The 17962-nt window shown below is 50.0% G+C and overlaps 2 protein-coding genes across 3 annotated transcripts in view; both read right to left on the minus strand.

Moving 5' to 3' along the window:
- The window catches only part of LOC135827419 (uncharacterized), a 101357-nt gene that overhangs the window by 76331 nt on the left and 7064 nt on the right, over positions 1 to 17962 (minus strand). For both annotated transcript variants that reach the window (XM_065339908.1, XM_065339907.1), the window contains exons 4-5: positions 16888 to 17646; positions 2699 to 4039 (exon numbers count right to left, since the gene is read on the minus strand). In XM_065339908.1, coding sequence (XP_065195980.1) covers positions 2699 to 4039; positions 16888 to 17646 — 2100 coding nt within the window. The remainder of the gene's footprint in view (positions 1 to 2698; positions 4040 to 16887; positions 17647 to 17962) is intronic.
- The window catches only part of LOC135827437 (proteasome activator complex subunit 3-like), a 66248-nt gene that overhangs the window by 26843 nt on the left and 21443 nt on the right, over positions 1 to 17962 (minus strand). The gene's annotated exons all lie outside the window — the stretch shown is intronic.

Consider the following 17962-nt stretch of genomic DNA (forward strand, 5'->3'; position numbering starts at 1 on the left):
ATCCCTAAATATAATTACTAAGTGACATGAAATCTTATCATTAGGGCTCAAACGGTTAGTCCAATTATCCGGTTGCAGACCGGTTACGAAGAATTAACGGTTGACCGATAAAGATAACGGTTACGCAGTAACTTTTCAGTCAATTTTTCAAGTATCAGGTCGTTGCAAAGTATGCACTTTCGCAGGCTGTCGCACGCGTACGCAAATTCTGGGCTGTCAACTCGGTCATATCTGGTCTCTTCGTGAGAGAGTGTGTACATTGTATGAATGAGCATGCAAGAGAATATACATGTGGGAGTTTTACTGAATAGGGTACATTTTCTGAATAAGTATAGCCAAATATGCCAAATATACGGTTAAAAAAGAGTCCGCAGGATTGCCGTGGCTTATAAGTTATAACCGTTAAACCGACCGTTAGCTTTAGCAGCTAACCGTTGGGGGTAAAACCGTGACCGTCTGAGCCCTACTTATCATGCTAAAATTCAACTCAAGTCGTGTTAGCCATTCTGTAAGTTATCATGGGAAGCGCAGTGTTCGAAATGCTAAAACGTTCCAACTACGAATCGGGAGTAGTCGGCGCACGACGCCGTCTGCTGTTCACACTCAAATTTCAGCCGTTTTGTACGCTTGCGTCCCCGTCTACGCCCGTCTACGCCCGTCTACGGTATGAACAGTTGAATTGATCCAACTCTTCCCGTCGCTTCCCGATCTGTACGGTAGTACGGTTGCGTTCCCGTTCATGGTGTTCACATTGGACACCGTCAGACCGTCCCGTTGCTTCCCGGCGATCCTTAGGGGGGTCCCGTCGATCCCTACGTTGCGTCAAGTCGATCCCTATGTTGCGTCCCGTCGATCCCTACGTTGCGTCCCGTCGATCCCTGCGTTGCGTCCCGTCGAATATGAACTAGGCTTTTGATGGACTGAAAATTAGTGCCGCAGGGGCACTAATTGCGAGAGTACGGTATGCCGATAATCAGTTGAGAGTAGGGCTGAAACGATCATTCAATAACTCCTAACGATCAACCAGTATCATTAACGATCGATAATTATTGGTTTTATCGATTCTTGTCGGCTCTACTCGTGTGCCTCGCAGACAAGTTTATGAAGAATTTCAATGATACCTTTGCTACATTAGAAATTTGTGGCACCGCACTGTTGACATCTGTAGAAATCTGGCTGGTTTTATCAATATGAACTAGAGAATTTCATGTTGTTTCTAGAGCAAAGAATCTTCTCACCGCCCTCTGGCAACTGCTCTTATCTCCGACCTCTCACACAAATGAACCAAAAAGACAAAGTCTTTTCTCCCAATCTCTTTCAAAGCCACTAATCAATTTTACCGTGCTTGGAAGTACATGATTGTACTCGTGTTCACCATCGGATGAAGTGCAAGGGCTAGAATACTGTCACGGATATGCATGCATAATAAATCCTTAGCACTCGTTTTGAACACTAACGATTATCGATTGCACTCTTTTAACGATCGATATGCGAGTTATCGGTGTAATTGTTTCAGCCCTAGTTGAGAGTATTATTTCTCATGGACTATAAAAATACATGTATGCACCAGAAGCGTTGATAGCCAGCTCAGCAACCTAACGCAAGTTATCAGCCAGCTCAGCAACCTAACGCAAGTTATCAGCCAGCTCAGCAACTTAACACAAGTTTTCAGCCAGCTCAGCAATCTGGCCCGACTGGTGCGCATGCACGAGTCAAGCGGGCACGAACCCTTCAAGATACTGTGCAATGTCTCCTGCATTGTCATTGCAGTTTTGAAGTTTGAGCTTGTAGCTTGCCGAACACTTGTTCCCACGTGGTTTTCTACCCACCCACCCACTACCTCAACTCACGCCACGTCCTTGAAAAAGCTCTATAATCCGCACTTCAGATTTTGATATTTCTGGCAACCTAACTTGATGGGTATCGGTACATACAAGACGTTACCAATGGTTACTGAAAAGTTGAGAGGCACGGCTGAAGTTCTACAAAAGTTACCTAGTTTTTTCTTCACTCAGAACTGATACCATCTAGAAGCTCTGTGCTGGTGCAATGATACAGTGCAGTTCATGAAAAGTAGTTGAATGACACCATACATACATACCGTTAAGTCGCGGATAAACGCCGGGCTTATAAGCACATAAGCCGCTTTCTGCATCAGGCTTTAATGCAAACCAGGCTTGTATGCAAACCCTGCTTATATGCTCCACTGGTATTTTTGCCAGGCTTGTATGCACACCGGCCGATCCGGGCTTGCATAGAAGCCACACGCGTAGATCTACCACTGACTACCGGTATGGCGGCAGTTTTACTATGCACTGTAGTCTGTACATAGCGCATGCACTCTTGACCTACCAGATCCGCGCTTGCATAGAAGCCAGGCTTCTACGCGCGACAGGCTTATATGCATTTGACCCGTTTGGTTTTCAGGCTTCTATCCGCGATGTGCTTGTATGTTAACCCGGCTTTTATCCGCGACTTTACGGTAATAATTATGCATGGAGTGCTGCAGCATGCAGCTAACACCCTGGAAAATACAGCACATTTAAATCAGTACCCAATACGTACGACCCCGGGCACCTGGAAATGTGTACTCCCCCCCCCCCCCTCTCCTCTCTTCCCTTCCACCCTCCCCTCCCCTCCTCCCCCTCTCCTCCCCCCCTCCCCCCCCACACACACAGCAACACACTCAGAAACCTACCAGCATAACTCAGCGATGATAGGAAAGCAACATTTTCTGCCAGTGATGAGGGTTGAACTGACGTTGGAACAAGACCAACGAGATGGTGGTTTGAAGATACATTTGATGTCAAGGGATTTCCAATTGGTGGTGATACTGTGAAGCCAGCTTGCTCCTCCTCCTCCTCCTGCTGCAGTTGTTGTTGTTCATGTTGTCCAGGCAGCTGCTCCTGTTGTTGCTGCTGGTGCTGCTGCTGCTGCAGTTGCGGCTGCTGCAGTTGCGGCTGCTGCAGTTTTTGTGGTTGTTCCTGCTGCTGCTGCTGCTGTTGTGGCTGCTGCAGTTGCTGCTGCACCTGCTGTTGCTGTTGTTGCTGTTGCTGTTGTTGCTGCTGTTGGTGTTGCTGCTGCTGTTGTTGCTGCACGGTTAGTAGCTGTTGCTGCTGCTGCTGTTGTTGCTGTTGCTGCTGCTGCTGTTGTTGCTGCTGCTTCTGTAATTTCTGTTGTACGGGTAGTAGCTGCTGCTGTTGTTGATGTTGTGGTTGTAAGTGTGGTTGTAGTTGACTACACTGTACACTTTGGTCCTGTAGCATAACGTACTGAGGAGGTTGTATTATGTAGGGCTGTAATGATCCTTGTTGAAGAGCTTCCACTACCGCATTGGACCCATACTCAGATGAAAAACTGTAGCTGGGTGGCGGGACCTCCGCTATGGCTGGTGCTGCTGGTGCTGCTGGTGCTGCGGGTGCTGGTGCGGGTGCTGGTGCTGCTGGTGCTGCTACGGATGCTAAAGATGCTATTGCTGGCACTGGTGATGATGATAGTGATCGTGCTGCTTGTGAAGAAGCTACTGCTACTGGTGTTGCTACTGGTGGTGATGATGAGGATGATGTTGATGATGATGTTTGGTTCAACGGTGACTGTGTGCTCAAGGAATGTGCATGCCGTTCTACAGATGCAGGATATTGCTGATGTCGTGGCTTTGACCTTACAGCTGATCTTCCTCTCACACTTCCTACTCGACTTTCTGGCAAAAGCGATGAAGAGGTGGTCATGGCTGATGACGCTCTTAATCCTCTTCTCGCCAACACAGCTGTCTTCTCAGTCGACCGTGTTTCTGGTGCAAGTCTCCGAGGAGGTGGCTGAAAACGCTTGTCATCACTTACTACTGCAGCCCGGGTTGATGCTACATTGGCTCGTGTTGTTACGGATCTTGCTGATTGGCTATTGGCTGCTCTGCGCGCTGATACTGTTGTTGTTGCTGTTACGGTGTCTGCTGTGGCTGACGGCAAAGTTTGTTCTTTGCCTGGATGATGTGGAAATGTAGAGGCAAGTTCTGGCGGCTGCTGCAAGAGTTCACCATGACCTGTACAGGGCGAATACACAACAAATGACATTCACATCCACATCCATGCACGCATGTGCGCACACACACACACACATACACACACACACATACATGCACACAGACACACAGACACAAGCGTGCACGCATACACCAGAAACCACCCGCACATGGATGAACGTCCACAAACAGGCAGACATACAAATGTCAAGTCAGGTTCTTGGCAATGCAGTCAATTCTGAACACAGGAATAGAGATGTGGACGAGGCCACATCAACACAGGGATAGAGATGTGGAAGAGGCCACATCAACACAGGAATAGAGATGTGGAAGAGGCCACATCAACACAGGAATAAAGATGTGGAAGAGGCCACAACAACACAGGAATAGAGATGTGGAAGAGGCCACATCAACACAGGAATAAAGATGTGGAAGAGGCCACAACAACACAGGAATAGAGATGTGGAAGAGGCCACATCAACACAGGAATAGAGATGTGGAAGAGGCCACATCAACACAGGAATAAAGATGTGGAAGAGGCCACATCAACACAGGAATAGAGATGTGGAAGAGGCCACATCAACACAGGAATAAAGATGTGGAAGAGGCCACATCAACACAGGAATAGAGATGTGGAAGAGGCCACATCAACACACTCATGCTTCAAATGACGGGTGTCCTCGGGTAGAAGGGTGCCTCTGCTACCCGTAATTAGAGCGGGTATCCGGGCAGCAGTTTGCTCCTGAGAACCTGATCGGGTAGTTGAAGTATGGTGTTTTCGCATCGGTGCATGTAAAAAACAGCATGGCTACATGCTTACTGTACACTTTCTATGCAGCACAAGTGTCCACTCACTGTACAACCTATGTACAAAAATACCCGATAGGGTACCCTTGCTACCCGGATAGAAATACCCGATAGGGTACCCTTGCTACCCGGATAGAAATACCCGATAGGGTACCCTTGCTACCCGGATAGAAATACCCGATAGGGTACCCTTGCTACCCGGATAGAAATACCCGATAGGGTACCCTTGCTACCCGGATAGAAATACCCGATAGGGTACCCTTGCTACCCGGATAGAAATACCCGATAGGGTACCCTTGCTACCCGGATAGAAATACCCGATAGGGAACCCTTGCTACCCGGATAGAAATACCCGATATGGTACCCTTGCTAACCGGATAGAAATACCCGATAGGGTACCCTTGCTACCCGGATAGAAATACCCGATAGGGAACCCTTGCTACCCGGATAGAAATACCCGATAGGGTACCCTTGCTGCCCGGATAGAAATACCCGATAGGGTACCCTTGCTACCCGGATAGAAATACCCGATAGGGTACCCTTGCTACCCGGATAGAAATACCCGATAGGGTACCCTTGCTACCCGGATAGAAATACCCGATAGGGTACCCTTGCTACCCGGATAGAAATACCCGATAGGGTACCCTTGCTACCCGGATAGAAATACCCGATAGGGTACCATTGCTACCCGGATAGAAATAACCGATAGGGTACCCTTGCTACCCGGATAGAAATACCCGAGAAGGTACCCTTGCAGCCCGGATAGAAATACACGATAGGGTACCCTTGCTGCCCGGATACAAATACCCGATAGGGTACCCTTGCTACCCGGATAGAAATACCCGATAGGGTACCATTGCTACCCGGATAGAAATACCCGATAGGGTACCCTTGCTACCCGGATAGAAATACCCGAGAGGGTACCCTTGCAGCCCGGATAGAAATACACGATAGGGTACCCTTGCTGCCCGGATAGAAATACATGATAGGGTACCCTTGCTGCCCGGATAGAAATACCCGAGAGGGTACCCTTGCAGCCCGGATAGAAATACACGATAGGGTACCCTTGCTGCCCGGATAGAAATACACGATAGGGTACCCTTGCTGCCGGGATAGAAATACCCGATAGGGTACCCTTGCTGCCCGGATAGAAATACCCGATAGGGTACCCTTGCTGCCCGGATAGAAATACCCGATAGGGTACCCTTGCTGCCCGGATAGAAATACCCGATAGGGTACCCTTGCTGCCCGGATAGAAATACCCGATAGGGTACCCTTGCTACCCGGATAGAAATACCCGATAGGGTACCCTTGCTAACCGGATAGAAATACCCGAAAGGGTACCCTTGCTACCCGGATAGAAATACCCGATAGGGTACCCTTGCTGCCCGGATACAAATACCCGATAGGGTACCCTTGCTACCCGGATAGAAATACAGAATAGGGTACCCTTGCTACCCGAATAGAAATACCCGATAGGGTACCCTTGCTACCCGGATAGAAATACCCGATAGGGTACCCTTGCTACCCGGATAGAAATACCCGATAGGGTACCCTTGCTACCCGGATAGAAATACCCGATAGGGTACCCTTGCTACCCGGATAGAAATACCCGATAGGGTACCCTTGCTACCCGGATAGAAATACCCGATAGGGTACCCTTGTTGCTGGATAGAAATACCAGATAGCGTACCCTTGCTGCCCGGATAGAAATACCCGATAGGGTACCCTTGCTACCCGGATAGAAATACCCGAAAGGGTACCCTTGCTACCCGGATAGAAATACCCGATAGGGTACCCTTGCTACCCGGATAAAAATACCCGATAGGGTACCCTTGCTACCCGAGTAGAATTACCCGATAGGGTACCCTTGCTACCCGGATAGAAATACCCGATAGGGTACCCTTGCTACCCGGATAGAAATACCCGATAGGGTACCCTTGCTACCCGGATAGAAATACCCGATAGGGTACCCTTGCTACCCGGATAGAAATACCCGATAGGGTACCCTTGCTACCCGGATAGAAATACCCGATAGGGTACCCTTGTTGCTGGATAGAAATACCAGATAGCGTACCCTTGCTGCCCGGATAGAAATACCCGATAGGGTACCCTTGCTACCCGGATAGAAATACCCGATAGGGTACCCTTGCTACCCGGATAGAAATACCCGATAGGGTACCCTTGCTACCCGGATAGAAATACCCGATAGGGTACCCTTGCTACCCGGATAGAAATACCCGATTGTGTACCCTTGCTACCCGGATAGAAATACCCGATAGGGTACCCTTGCTAACGGGATAGAAATACCCGATAGGGTACCCTTGCTACCCGGATAGAAATACCCGATAGGGTACCCTTGCTGCCCGGATACAAATACCCGATAGGGTACCCTTGCTACCCGGATAGAAATACCCGATAGGGTTACCTTGCTACCCGGATAGAAATACCCGATAGGGTGCCCTTGCTACCCAGATAGAAATACCCGATAGGGTACCCTTGCTACCCGGATAGAAATACCCGATAGGGTACCCTTGCTACCCGGATAGAAATACCCGATAGGGTACCCTTGCTACCCGGATAGAAATACCCGATAGGGTACCCTTGCTACCCGGATAGAAATACCCGATAGGGTACCCTTGCTACCCGGATAGAAATACCCGATAGGGTACCCTTGCTACCCGGATAGAAATACCCGATAGGGTACCCTTGCTACCCGGATAGAAATACCCGATAGGGTACCCTTGCTGCTGGATAGAAATACCAGATAGCGTACCCTTGCTGCCCGGATAGAAATACCCGATAGGGTACCCTTGCTACCCGGATAGAAATACCCGATAGGGTACCCTTGCTACCCGGATAGAAATACCCGATAGGGTACCCTTGCTACCCGGATAGAAATACCCGATAGGGTACCCTTGCTACCCGGATAGAAATACCCGATTGTGTACCCTTGCTACCCGGATAGAAATACCCGATAGGGTACCCTTGCTAACGGGATAGAAATACCCGATAGGGTACCCTTGCTACCCGGATAGAAATACCCGATAGGGTACCCTTGCTGCCCGGATACAAATACCCGATAGGGTACAATTGCTACCCGGATAGAAATACCCGATAGGGTACCCTTGCTACCCGGATAGAAATACCCGATAGGGTACCCTTGCTACCCGGATAGAAATACCCGATAGGGTACCCTTGCTACCCGGATAGAAATACCCGATAGGGTACCCTTGCTACCCGGATAGAAATACCCGATAGGGTACCCTTGCTACCCGGATAGAAATACCCGATAGGGTACCTTTGCTCCTGGATAGAAATACCAGATAGCGTACCCTTGCTGCCCGGATAGAAATACCCGATAGGGTACCCTTGCTACCCGGATAGAAATACCCGATAGGGTACCCTTGCTACCCGGATAGAAATACCCGATAGGGTACCCTTGCTGCCCGGATACAAATACCCGATAGGGTACAATTGCTACCCGGATAGAAATACCCGATAGGGTACCCTTGCTACCCGGATAGAAATACCCGATAGGGTACCCTTGCTACCCGGATAGAAATACCCGATAGGGTACCCTTGCTACCCGGATAGAAATACCCGATAGGGTACCCTTGCTACCCGGATAGAAATACCCGATAGGGTACCCTTGCTGCTGGATAGAAATACCCGATAGGGTACCCTTGCTGCCCGGATAGAAATACCCGATAGGGTACCCTTGCTGCCCAGATAGAAATACCCGATAAGGTACCCTTGCTGCCCGGATAGAAATACCCGATAGGGTTCCCTTGCTGCCCGGATAGAAATACCCGATAGGGTTCCTTTGCTACCCGGATAGAAATACCCGATAGGGTACCCTTGCAGCCCGGATAGAAATACACGATAGGGTACCCTTGCTGCCCGGATAGAAATACCCGATAGGGTACCCTTGCTGCCGGGATAGAAATACCCGATAGGGTACCCTTGCTGCCCGGATAGAAATACCCGATAGGGTACCCTTGCTGCCCGGATACAAATACCCGATAGGGTACCCTTGCTGCCCGGATAGAAATACCCGATAGGGTACCCTTGCTGCCCGGATAGAAATACCCGATAGGGTACCCTTGCTACCCGGATAGAAATACCCGATAGGGTACCCTTGCTAACCGGATAGAAATACCCGATAGGGTACCCTTGCTACCCGGATAGAAATACCCGATAGGGTACCCTTGCTACCCGGATACAAATACCCGATAGGGTACCCTTGCTACCCGGATAGAAATACCCGATAGGGTACCCTTGCTACCCGAATAGAAATACCCGATAGGGTACCCTTGCTACCCGGATAGAAATACCCGATAGGGTACCCTTGCTACCCGGATAGAAATACCCGATAGGGTACCCTTGCTACCCGGATAGAAATACCCGATAGGGTACCCTTGCTACCCGGATAGAAATACCCGATAGGGTACCCTTGCTACCCGGATAGAAATACCCGATAGGGTACCCTTGTTGCTGGATAGAAATACCAGATAGCGTACCCTTGCTGCCCGGATAGAAATACCCGATAGGGTACCCTTGCTACCCGGATAGAAATACCCGATAGGGTACCCTTGCTACCCGGATAGAAATACCCGATAGGGTACCCTTGCTACCCGGATAGAAATACCCGATAGGGTACCCTTGCTACCCGAATAGAATTACCCGATAGGGTACCCTTGCTACCCGGATAGAAATACCCGATAGGGTACCCTTGCTACCCGGATAGAAATACCCGATAGGGTACCCTTGCTACCCGGATAGAAATACCCGATAGGGTACCCTTGCTACCCGGATAGAAATACCCGATAGGGTACCCTTGCTACCCGGATAGAAATACCCGATAGGGTACAATTGCTACCCGGATAGAAATACCCGATAGGGTACCCTTGCTACCCGGATAGAAATACCCGATAGGGTACCCTTGCTACCCGGATAGAAATACCCGATAGGGTACCCTTGCTACCCGGATAGAAATACCCGATAGGGTACCCTTGCTACCCGGATAGAAATACCCGATAGGGTACCCTTGCTACCCGGATAGAAATACCCGATTGTGTACCCTTGCTACCCGGATAGAAATACCCGATAGGGTACCCTTGCTAACGGGATAGAAATACCCGATAGGGTACCCTTGCTACCCGGATAGAAATACCCGATAGGGTACCCTTGCTGCCCGGATACAAATACCCGATAGGGTACCCTTGCTACCCGGATAGAAATACCCGAAAGGGTACCCTTGCTACCCGGATAGAAATACCCGATAGGGTACCCTTGCTACCCAGATAGAAATACCCGATAGGGTACCCTTGCTACCCGGATAGAAATACCCGATAGGGTACCCTTGCTACCCGGATAGAAATACCCGATAGGGTACCCTTGCTACCCGGATAGAAATACCCGATAGGGTACCCTTGCTACCCGGATAGAAATACCCGATAGGGTACCCTTGCTACCCGGATAGAAATACCCGATAGGGTACCCTTGCTACCCGGATAGAAATACCCGATAGGGTACCCTTGCTACCCGGATAGAAATACCCGATAGGGTACCCTTGCTGCTGGATAGAAATACCAGATAGCGTACCCTTGCTGCCCGGATAGAAATACCCGATAGGGTACCCTTGCTACCCGGATAGAAATACCCGATAGGGTACCCTTGCTACCCGGATAGAAATACCCGATAGGGTACCCTTGCTACCCGGATAGAAATACCCGATAGGGTACCCTTGCTACCCGGATAGAAATACCCGATAGGGTACCCTTGCTACCCGGATAGAAATACCCGATAGGGTACCCTTGCTACCCGGATAGAAATACCCGAAAGGGTACCCTTGTTGCTGGATAGAAATACCAGATAGCGTACCCTTGCTGCCCGGATAGAAATACCCGATAGGGTACCCTTGCTACCCGGATAGAAATACCCGATAGGGTACCCTTGCTACCCGGATAGAAATACCCGATAGGGTACCCTTGCTACCCGGATAGAAATACCCGATAGGGTACCCTTGCTACCCGAATAGAATTACCCGATAGGGTACCCTTGCTACCCGGATAGAAATACCCGATAGGGTACCCTTGCTACCCGGATAGAAATACCCGATAGGGTACCCTTGCTACCCGGATAGAAATACCCGATAGGGTACCCTTGCTACCCGGATAGAAATACCCGATAGGGTACAATTGCTACCCGGATAGAAATACCCGATAGGGTACCCTTGCTACCCGGATAGAAATACCCGATAGGGTACCCTTGCTACCCGGATAGAAATACCCGATAGGGTACCCTTGCTACCCGGATAGAAATACCCGATAGGGTACCCTTGCTACCCGGATAGAAATACCCGATAGGGTACCCTTGCTACCCGGATAGAAATACCCGATTGTGTACCCTTGCTACCCGGATAGAAATACCCGATAGGGTACCCTTGCTAACGGGATAGAAATACCCGATAGGGTACCCTTGCTACCCGGATAGAAATACCCGATAGGGTACCCTTGCTGCCCGGATACAAATACCCGATAGGGTACCCTTGCTACCCGGATAGAAATACCCGAAAGGGTACCCTTGCTACCCGGATAGAAATACCCGATAGGGTACCCTTGCTACCCAGATAGAAATACCCGATAGGGTACCCTTGCTACCCGGATAGAAATACCCGATAGGGTACCCTTGCTACCCGGATAGAAATACCCGATAGGGTACCCTTGCTACCCGGATAGAAATACCCGATAGGGTACCCTTGCTACCCGGATAGAAATACCCGATAGGGTACCCTTGCTACCCGGATAGAAATACCCGATAGGGTACCCTTGCTACCCGGATAGAAATACCCGATAGGGTACCCTTGCTACCCGGATAGAAATACCCGATAGGGTACCCTTGCTGCTGGATAGAAATACCAGATAGCGTACCCTTGCTGCCCGGATAGAAATACCCGATAGGGTACCCTTGCTACCCGGATAGAAATACCCGATAGGGTACCCTTGCTACCCGGATAGAAATACCCGATAGGGTACCCTTGCTGCCCGGATACAAATACCCGATAGGGTACCCTTGCTACCCGGATAGAAATACCCGAAAGGGTACCCTTGCTACCCGGATAGAAATACCCGATAGGGTACCCTTGCTACCCAGATAGAAATACCCGATAGGGTACCCTTGCTACCCGGATAGAAATACCCGATAGGGTACCCTTGCTACCCGGATAGAAATACCCGATAGGGTACCCTTGCTACCCGGATAGAAATACCCGATAGGGTACCCTTGCTACCCGGATAGAAATACCCGATAGGGTACCCTTGCTACCCGGATAGAAATACCCGATAGGGTACCCTTGCTACCCGGATAGAAATACCCGATAGGGTACCCTTGCTACCCGGATAGAAATACCCGATAGGGTACCCTTGCTGCTGGATAGAAATACCAGATAGCGTACCCTTGCTGCCCGGATAGAAATACCCGATAGGGTACCCTTGCTACCCGGATAGAAATACCCGATAGGGTACCCTTGCTACCCGGATAGAAATACCCGATAGGGTACCCTTGCTACCCGGATAGAAATACCCGATAGGGTACCCTTGCTACCCGGATAGAAATACCCGATAGGGTACCCTTGCTACCCGGATAGAAATACCCGATAGGGTACCCTTGCTACCCGGATAGAAATACCCGAAAGGGTACCCTTGTTGCTGGATAGAAATACCAGATAGCGTACCCTTGCTGCCCGGATAGAAATACCCGATAGGGTACCCTTGCTACCCGGATAGAAATACCCGATAGGGTACCCTTGCTACCCGGATAGAAATACCCGATAGGGTACCCTTGCTACCCGGATAGAAATACCCGATAGGGTACCCTTGCTACCCGAATAGAATTACCCGATAGGGTACCCTTGCTACCCGGATAGAAATACCCGATAGGGTACCCTTGCTACCCGGATAGAAATACCCGATAGGGTACCCTTGCTACCCGGATAGAAATACCCGATAGGGTACCCTTGCTACCCGGATAGAAATACCCGATAGGGTACAATTGCTACCCGGATAGAAATACCCGATAGGGTACCCTTGCTACCCGGATAGAAATACCCGATAGGGTACCCTTGCTACCCGGATAGAAATACCCGATAGGGTACCCTTGCTACCCGGATAGAAATACCCGATAGGGTACCCTTGCTACCCGGATAGAAATACCCGATAGGGTACCCTTGCTACCCGGATAGAAATACCCGATTGTGTACCCTTGCTACCCGGATAGAAATACCCGATAGGGTACCCTTGCTAACGGGATAGAAATACCCGATAGGGTACCCTTGCTACCCGGATAGAAATACCCGATAGGGTACCCTTGCTGCCCGGATACAAATACCCGATAGGGTACCCTTGCTACCCGGATAGAAATACCCGAAAGGGTACCCTTGCTACCCGGATAGAAATACCCGATAGGGTACCCTTGCTACCCAGATAGAAATACCCGATAGGGTACCCTTGCTACCCGGATAGAAATACCCGATAGGGTACCCTTGCTACCCGGATAGAAATACCCGATAGGGTACCCTTGCTACCCGGATAGAAATACCCGATAGGGTACCCTTGCTACCCGGATAGAAATACCCGATAGGGTACCCTTGCTACCCGGATAGAAATACCCGATAGGGTACCCTTGCTACCCGGATAGAAATACCCGATAGGGTACCCTTGCTACCCGGATAGAAATACCCGATAGGGTACCCTTGCTGCTGGATAGAAATACCAGATAGCGTACCCTTGCTGCCCGGATAGAAATACCCGATAGGGTACCCTTGCTACCCGGATAGAAATACCCGATAGGGTACCCTTGCTACCCGGATAGAAATACCCGATAGGGTACCCTTGCTACCCGGATAGAAATACCCGATTGTGTACCCTTGCTACCCGGATAGAAATACCCGATAGGGTACCCTTGCTACCCGGATAGAAATACCCGATAGGGTTACCTTGCTACCCGGATAGAAATACCCGATAGGGTACCCTTGCTGCCCGGATACAAATACCCGATAGGGTACAATTGCTACCCGGATAGAAATACCCGATAGGGTACCCTTGCTACCCGGATAGAAATACCCGATAGGGTACCCTTGCTACCCGGATAGAAATACCCGATAGGGTACCCTTGCTACCCGGATAGAAATACCCGATAGGGTACCCTTGCTACCCGGATAGAAATACCCGATAGGGTACCCTTGCTGCCCGGATACAAATACCCGATAGGGTACCCTTGCTACCCGGATAGAAATACCCGATAGGGTACCCTTGCTACCCGGATAGAAATACCCGATAGGGTACCCTTGCTACCCAGATAGAAATACCCGATAGGGTACCCTTGCTACCCGGATAGAAATACCCGATAGGGTACCCTTGCTACCCGGATAGAAATACCCGATAGGGTACCCTTGCTACCCGGATAGAAATATCCGATAGGGTACCCTTGCTACCCGGATAGAAATACCCGATAGGGTACCCTTGCTACCCGGATAGAAATACCCGATAGGGTACCCTTGCTACCCGGATAGAAATACCCGATAGGGTACCCTTGCTACCCGGATAGAAATACCCGATAGGGTACCCTTGCTGCTGGATAGAAATACCAGATAGCGTACCCTTGCTGCCCGGATAGAAATACCCGATAGGGTACCCTTGCTACCCGGATAGAAATACCCGATAGGGTACCCTTGCTACCCGGATAGAAATACCCGATAGGGTACCCTTGCTACCCGGATAGAAATACCCGATAGGGTACCCTTGCTACCCGGATAGAAATACACGATTGTGTACCCTTGCTACCCGGATAGAAATACCCGATAGGGTACCCTTGCTAACGGGATAGATATACCCGATAGGGTACCCTTGCTACCCGGATAGAAATACCCGATAGGGTACCCTTGCTGCCCGGATACAAATACCCGATAGGGTACAATTGCTACCCGGATAGAAATACCCGATAGGGTACCCTTGCTACCCGGATAGAAATACCCGATAGGGTACCCTTGCTACCCGGATAGAAATACCCGATAGGGTACCCTTGCTACCCGGATAAAAAAATACCCGATAGGGTACCCTTGCTACCCGGATAGAAATACCCGATAGGGTACCCTTGCTACCCGGATAGAAATACCCGATAGGGTACCCTTGCTACCCGGATAGAAATACCCGATAGGGTACCTTTGCCTCTGGATAGAAATACCAGATAGCGTACCCTTGCTGCCCGGATAGAAATACCCGATAGGGTACCCTTGCTACCCGGATAGAAATACCCGATAGGGTACCCTTGCTACCCGGATAGAAATACCCGATAGGGTACCCTTGCTACCCGGATAGAAATACCCGATAGGGTACCCTTGCTGCTGGATAGAAATACCCGATAGGGTACCCTTGCTACCCGGATAGAAATACCCGATAGGGTACCCTTGCTACCCGGATAGAAATACCCGATAGGGTACCCTTGCTACCCGGATAGAAATACCCGATAGGGTACCCTTGCTACCCGGATAGAAATACCCGATAGGGTACCCTTGCTACCCGGATAGAAATACCCGATAGGGTACCCTTGCTGCCCGGATAGAAATACCCGATAGGGTACCCTTGCTACCCGGATAGAAATACCCGATAGGGTACCCTTGCTGCTGGATAGAAATACCCAATAGGGTACCCTTGCTGCCCGGATAGAAATACCCGATAGGGTACCCTTGCTGCCCAGATAGAAATACCCGATAAGGTACCCTTGCTGCCCGGATAGAAATACCCGATAGGGTTCCCTTGCTGCCCGGATAGAAATACCCGATAGGGTACCTTTGCTACCCGGATAGAAATACCCGATAGGGTACCCTTGCTGCCGGGATAGAAATACCCGATAGGGTACCCTTGCTACCTGGATAGAAATACCCGATAGGGTACCCTTGCTACCCGGATAGAAATACCCGATATGGTACCCTTGCTACCCGGATAGAAATACCCGATAGGGTACCCTTGCTACCCGGATAGAAATACCCGATTGGGTACCCTTGCTACCGGGATAGAAATACCCGATAGGGTACAGTTGCTAACCGGATAGAAATATCTGATAGGGTACCCTTGCTGCCCGGATAGAAATACCCGATAGGGTACCCTTGCTACCCGGATAGGAATACCCGACAGGGTACCCTTGCTGTCCGGATAGAAATACCCGACAGGGTAACCTTGCTGCCCGGATAGAAATACCCGATAGCGTACACTTGCTAACCGGATAGAAATACCCGATAGGGTATCCTTGCTGCCCGGATAGAAATACCCGATAGGGTACCCGTGCTGTCCGGATAGAAATACCTGATAGGGTACCCTTGCTGCCGGGCTAGAAATACCCGATAGGGTACCCTTGCTGCCCGGATAGAAATACCCGATAGGGTACCCGTGCTGTCCGGATAGAACTACCCGATAGGGTAGCCTTGCTGCCCGGATAGAAATACCCAATATGGTACCCTTGCTGCCCGGATAGAAATACTCGATAGGGTACCTTGCTGTCCGGATAGAAATACCTGATAGGGTACCCTTGCTGCCCGGATAGAAATACCCGATATGGTACCATTGCTACTCGGATAGAAATACCCGATAGGGTACCCTTGCTAACCGGATAGAAATACCCGATAGGGTACCCTTGCTGCCCGGATAGAAATACCCGACAGGGTACCCTTGCTACCCGGATAGGAATACCCGATAGGGTACCCTTGCTACCCGGATAGAAATACCTGATAGGGACCCTTGCTGCCCGGATAGAAATACCCGATAGGGTACCCTTGCTGCCCGGATAGAAATACCCGATAGGGTATCCTTGCTAACCGGATAGAAATACCCGTTAGGGTACCCTTGCTGCCCGGATAGAAATACCCGACAGGGTATGGTGATCGTCTTCAGTTCCTTGCAATCTTGTCACACTATTTACCAGGAACCATCAGTTTCTGCTTAATAAGCAATGCATGCCATACAAATTAATGTCTGATGGATAATCACATAGCACATAACACTTACTCTGGCGGCTAGGGGAGGATTGCCTGAAGTCTGAAAATCGTGTGCCGACATCCGTCGACAATGGAATCCTTGCAAACATCTGTGAAGCAGACGACTGGAAGTCGTGATGCTGTCCGGCCTGCTCGTGATGCTGGTGCCGCTGATGCTGCTGTTGGTGCTGCTGCTGCTGGTGCCGCTGCTGGTGCCGCTGCTGCTGCTGCTGGTGCTGCTGCTGGTGGTGATGCTGCTGCTGCTGCTGCTGGTGCCGCTGCTGCCGGTGCTGCTGCCGGTGGTGATGCTGCTGCTGCTGGTGTTGCTGCTGGTGCTGCTGATGCTGGTGGTGCTGGTCCCGCTGCTGGTGGTGCTGGTGGTGATGCTGTTCCTGCTGTTGCTGCTGCTGCAGGTTCTGGTGGCCCTGCTGCTGCTCTTGTTGCTGCTGTTGTTGCTGCTGTTGTTGCTGTTGCAGGGTGTGTTTTTGATGTTGGTAATATGTAGGTGATGTGATGGAAGACAAGGGTGGTATGGTATCTTGCAGTACCTGTGTATAACTGCCACTTGTTGCTGCAAGGTATAGATTATCACGAATTGGATCCAAACTTGACGATGACGGACATGCCAGAGGAAGACATGATGAGAGACCTGCATCGTGTTCTGCAATTCTGGCATATGCTGTATTTGGTTCTATGTCAGCCTCTGATAGAGTTGTTCCTGCTTCGGATAATGCCGGTGCTCGTTGTGGCCATAAGCTATGACTCTCCACTTGCCCAGGACCAGACGAGACTAATATGCACAAAAACAACACGCAGAAAATGACACAAGTACAGTACACGAATACATGAGAGTGCGTACACACGTACACAGACTTTGGAACTTGTGTATTAGTTCAATGCCACAAACTATGACCTTACCCCCAATACCCACATAGCCATTATTTATTGTTCAAAAATGTAAAGTTGTGCAGGTAAATGTTAAAATGGCCAGTGAAATTCCACCTCATAAAAGAGAGAGCTTGGAAGCTCAGGGCCCTACGCTATTCTCTTTTGCTTTGATGACCTAGGCAAAAAAACATAGTAAATTTTTCATTTCTCCTTTTTTT

The sequence above is a fragment of the Sycon ciliatum genome, chromosome 11, assembly GCF_964019385.1.
Source record: "Sycon ciliatum chromosome 11, ocSycCili1.1, whole genome shotgun sequence".
NCBI lineage: Eukaryota > Metazoa > Porifera > Calcarea > Leucosolenida > Sycettidae > Sycon > Sycon ciliatum.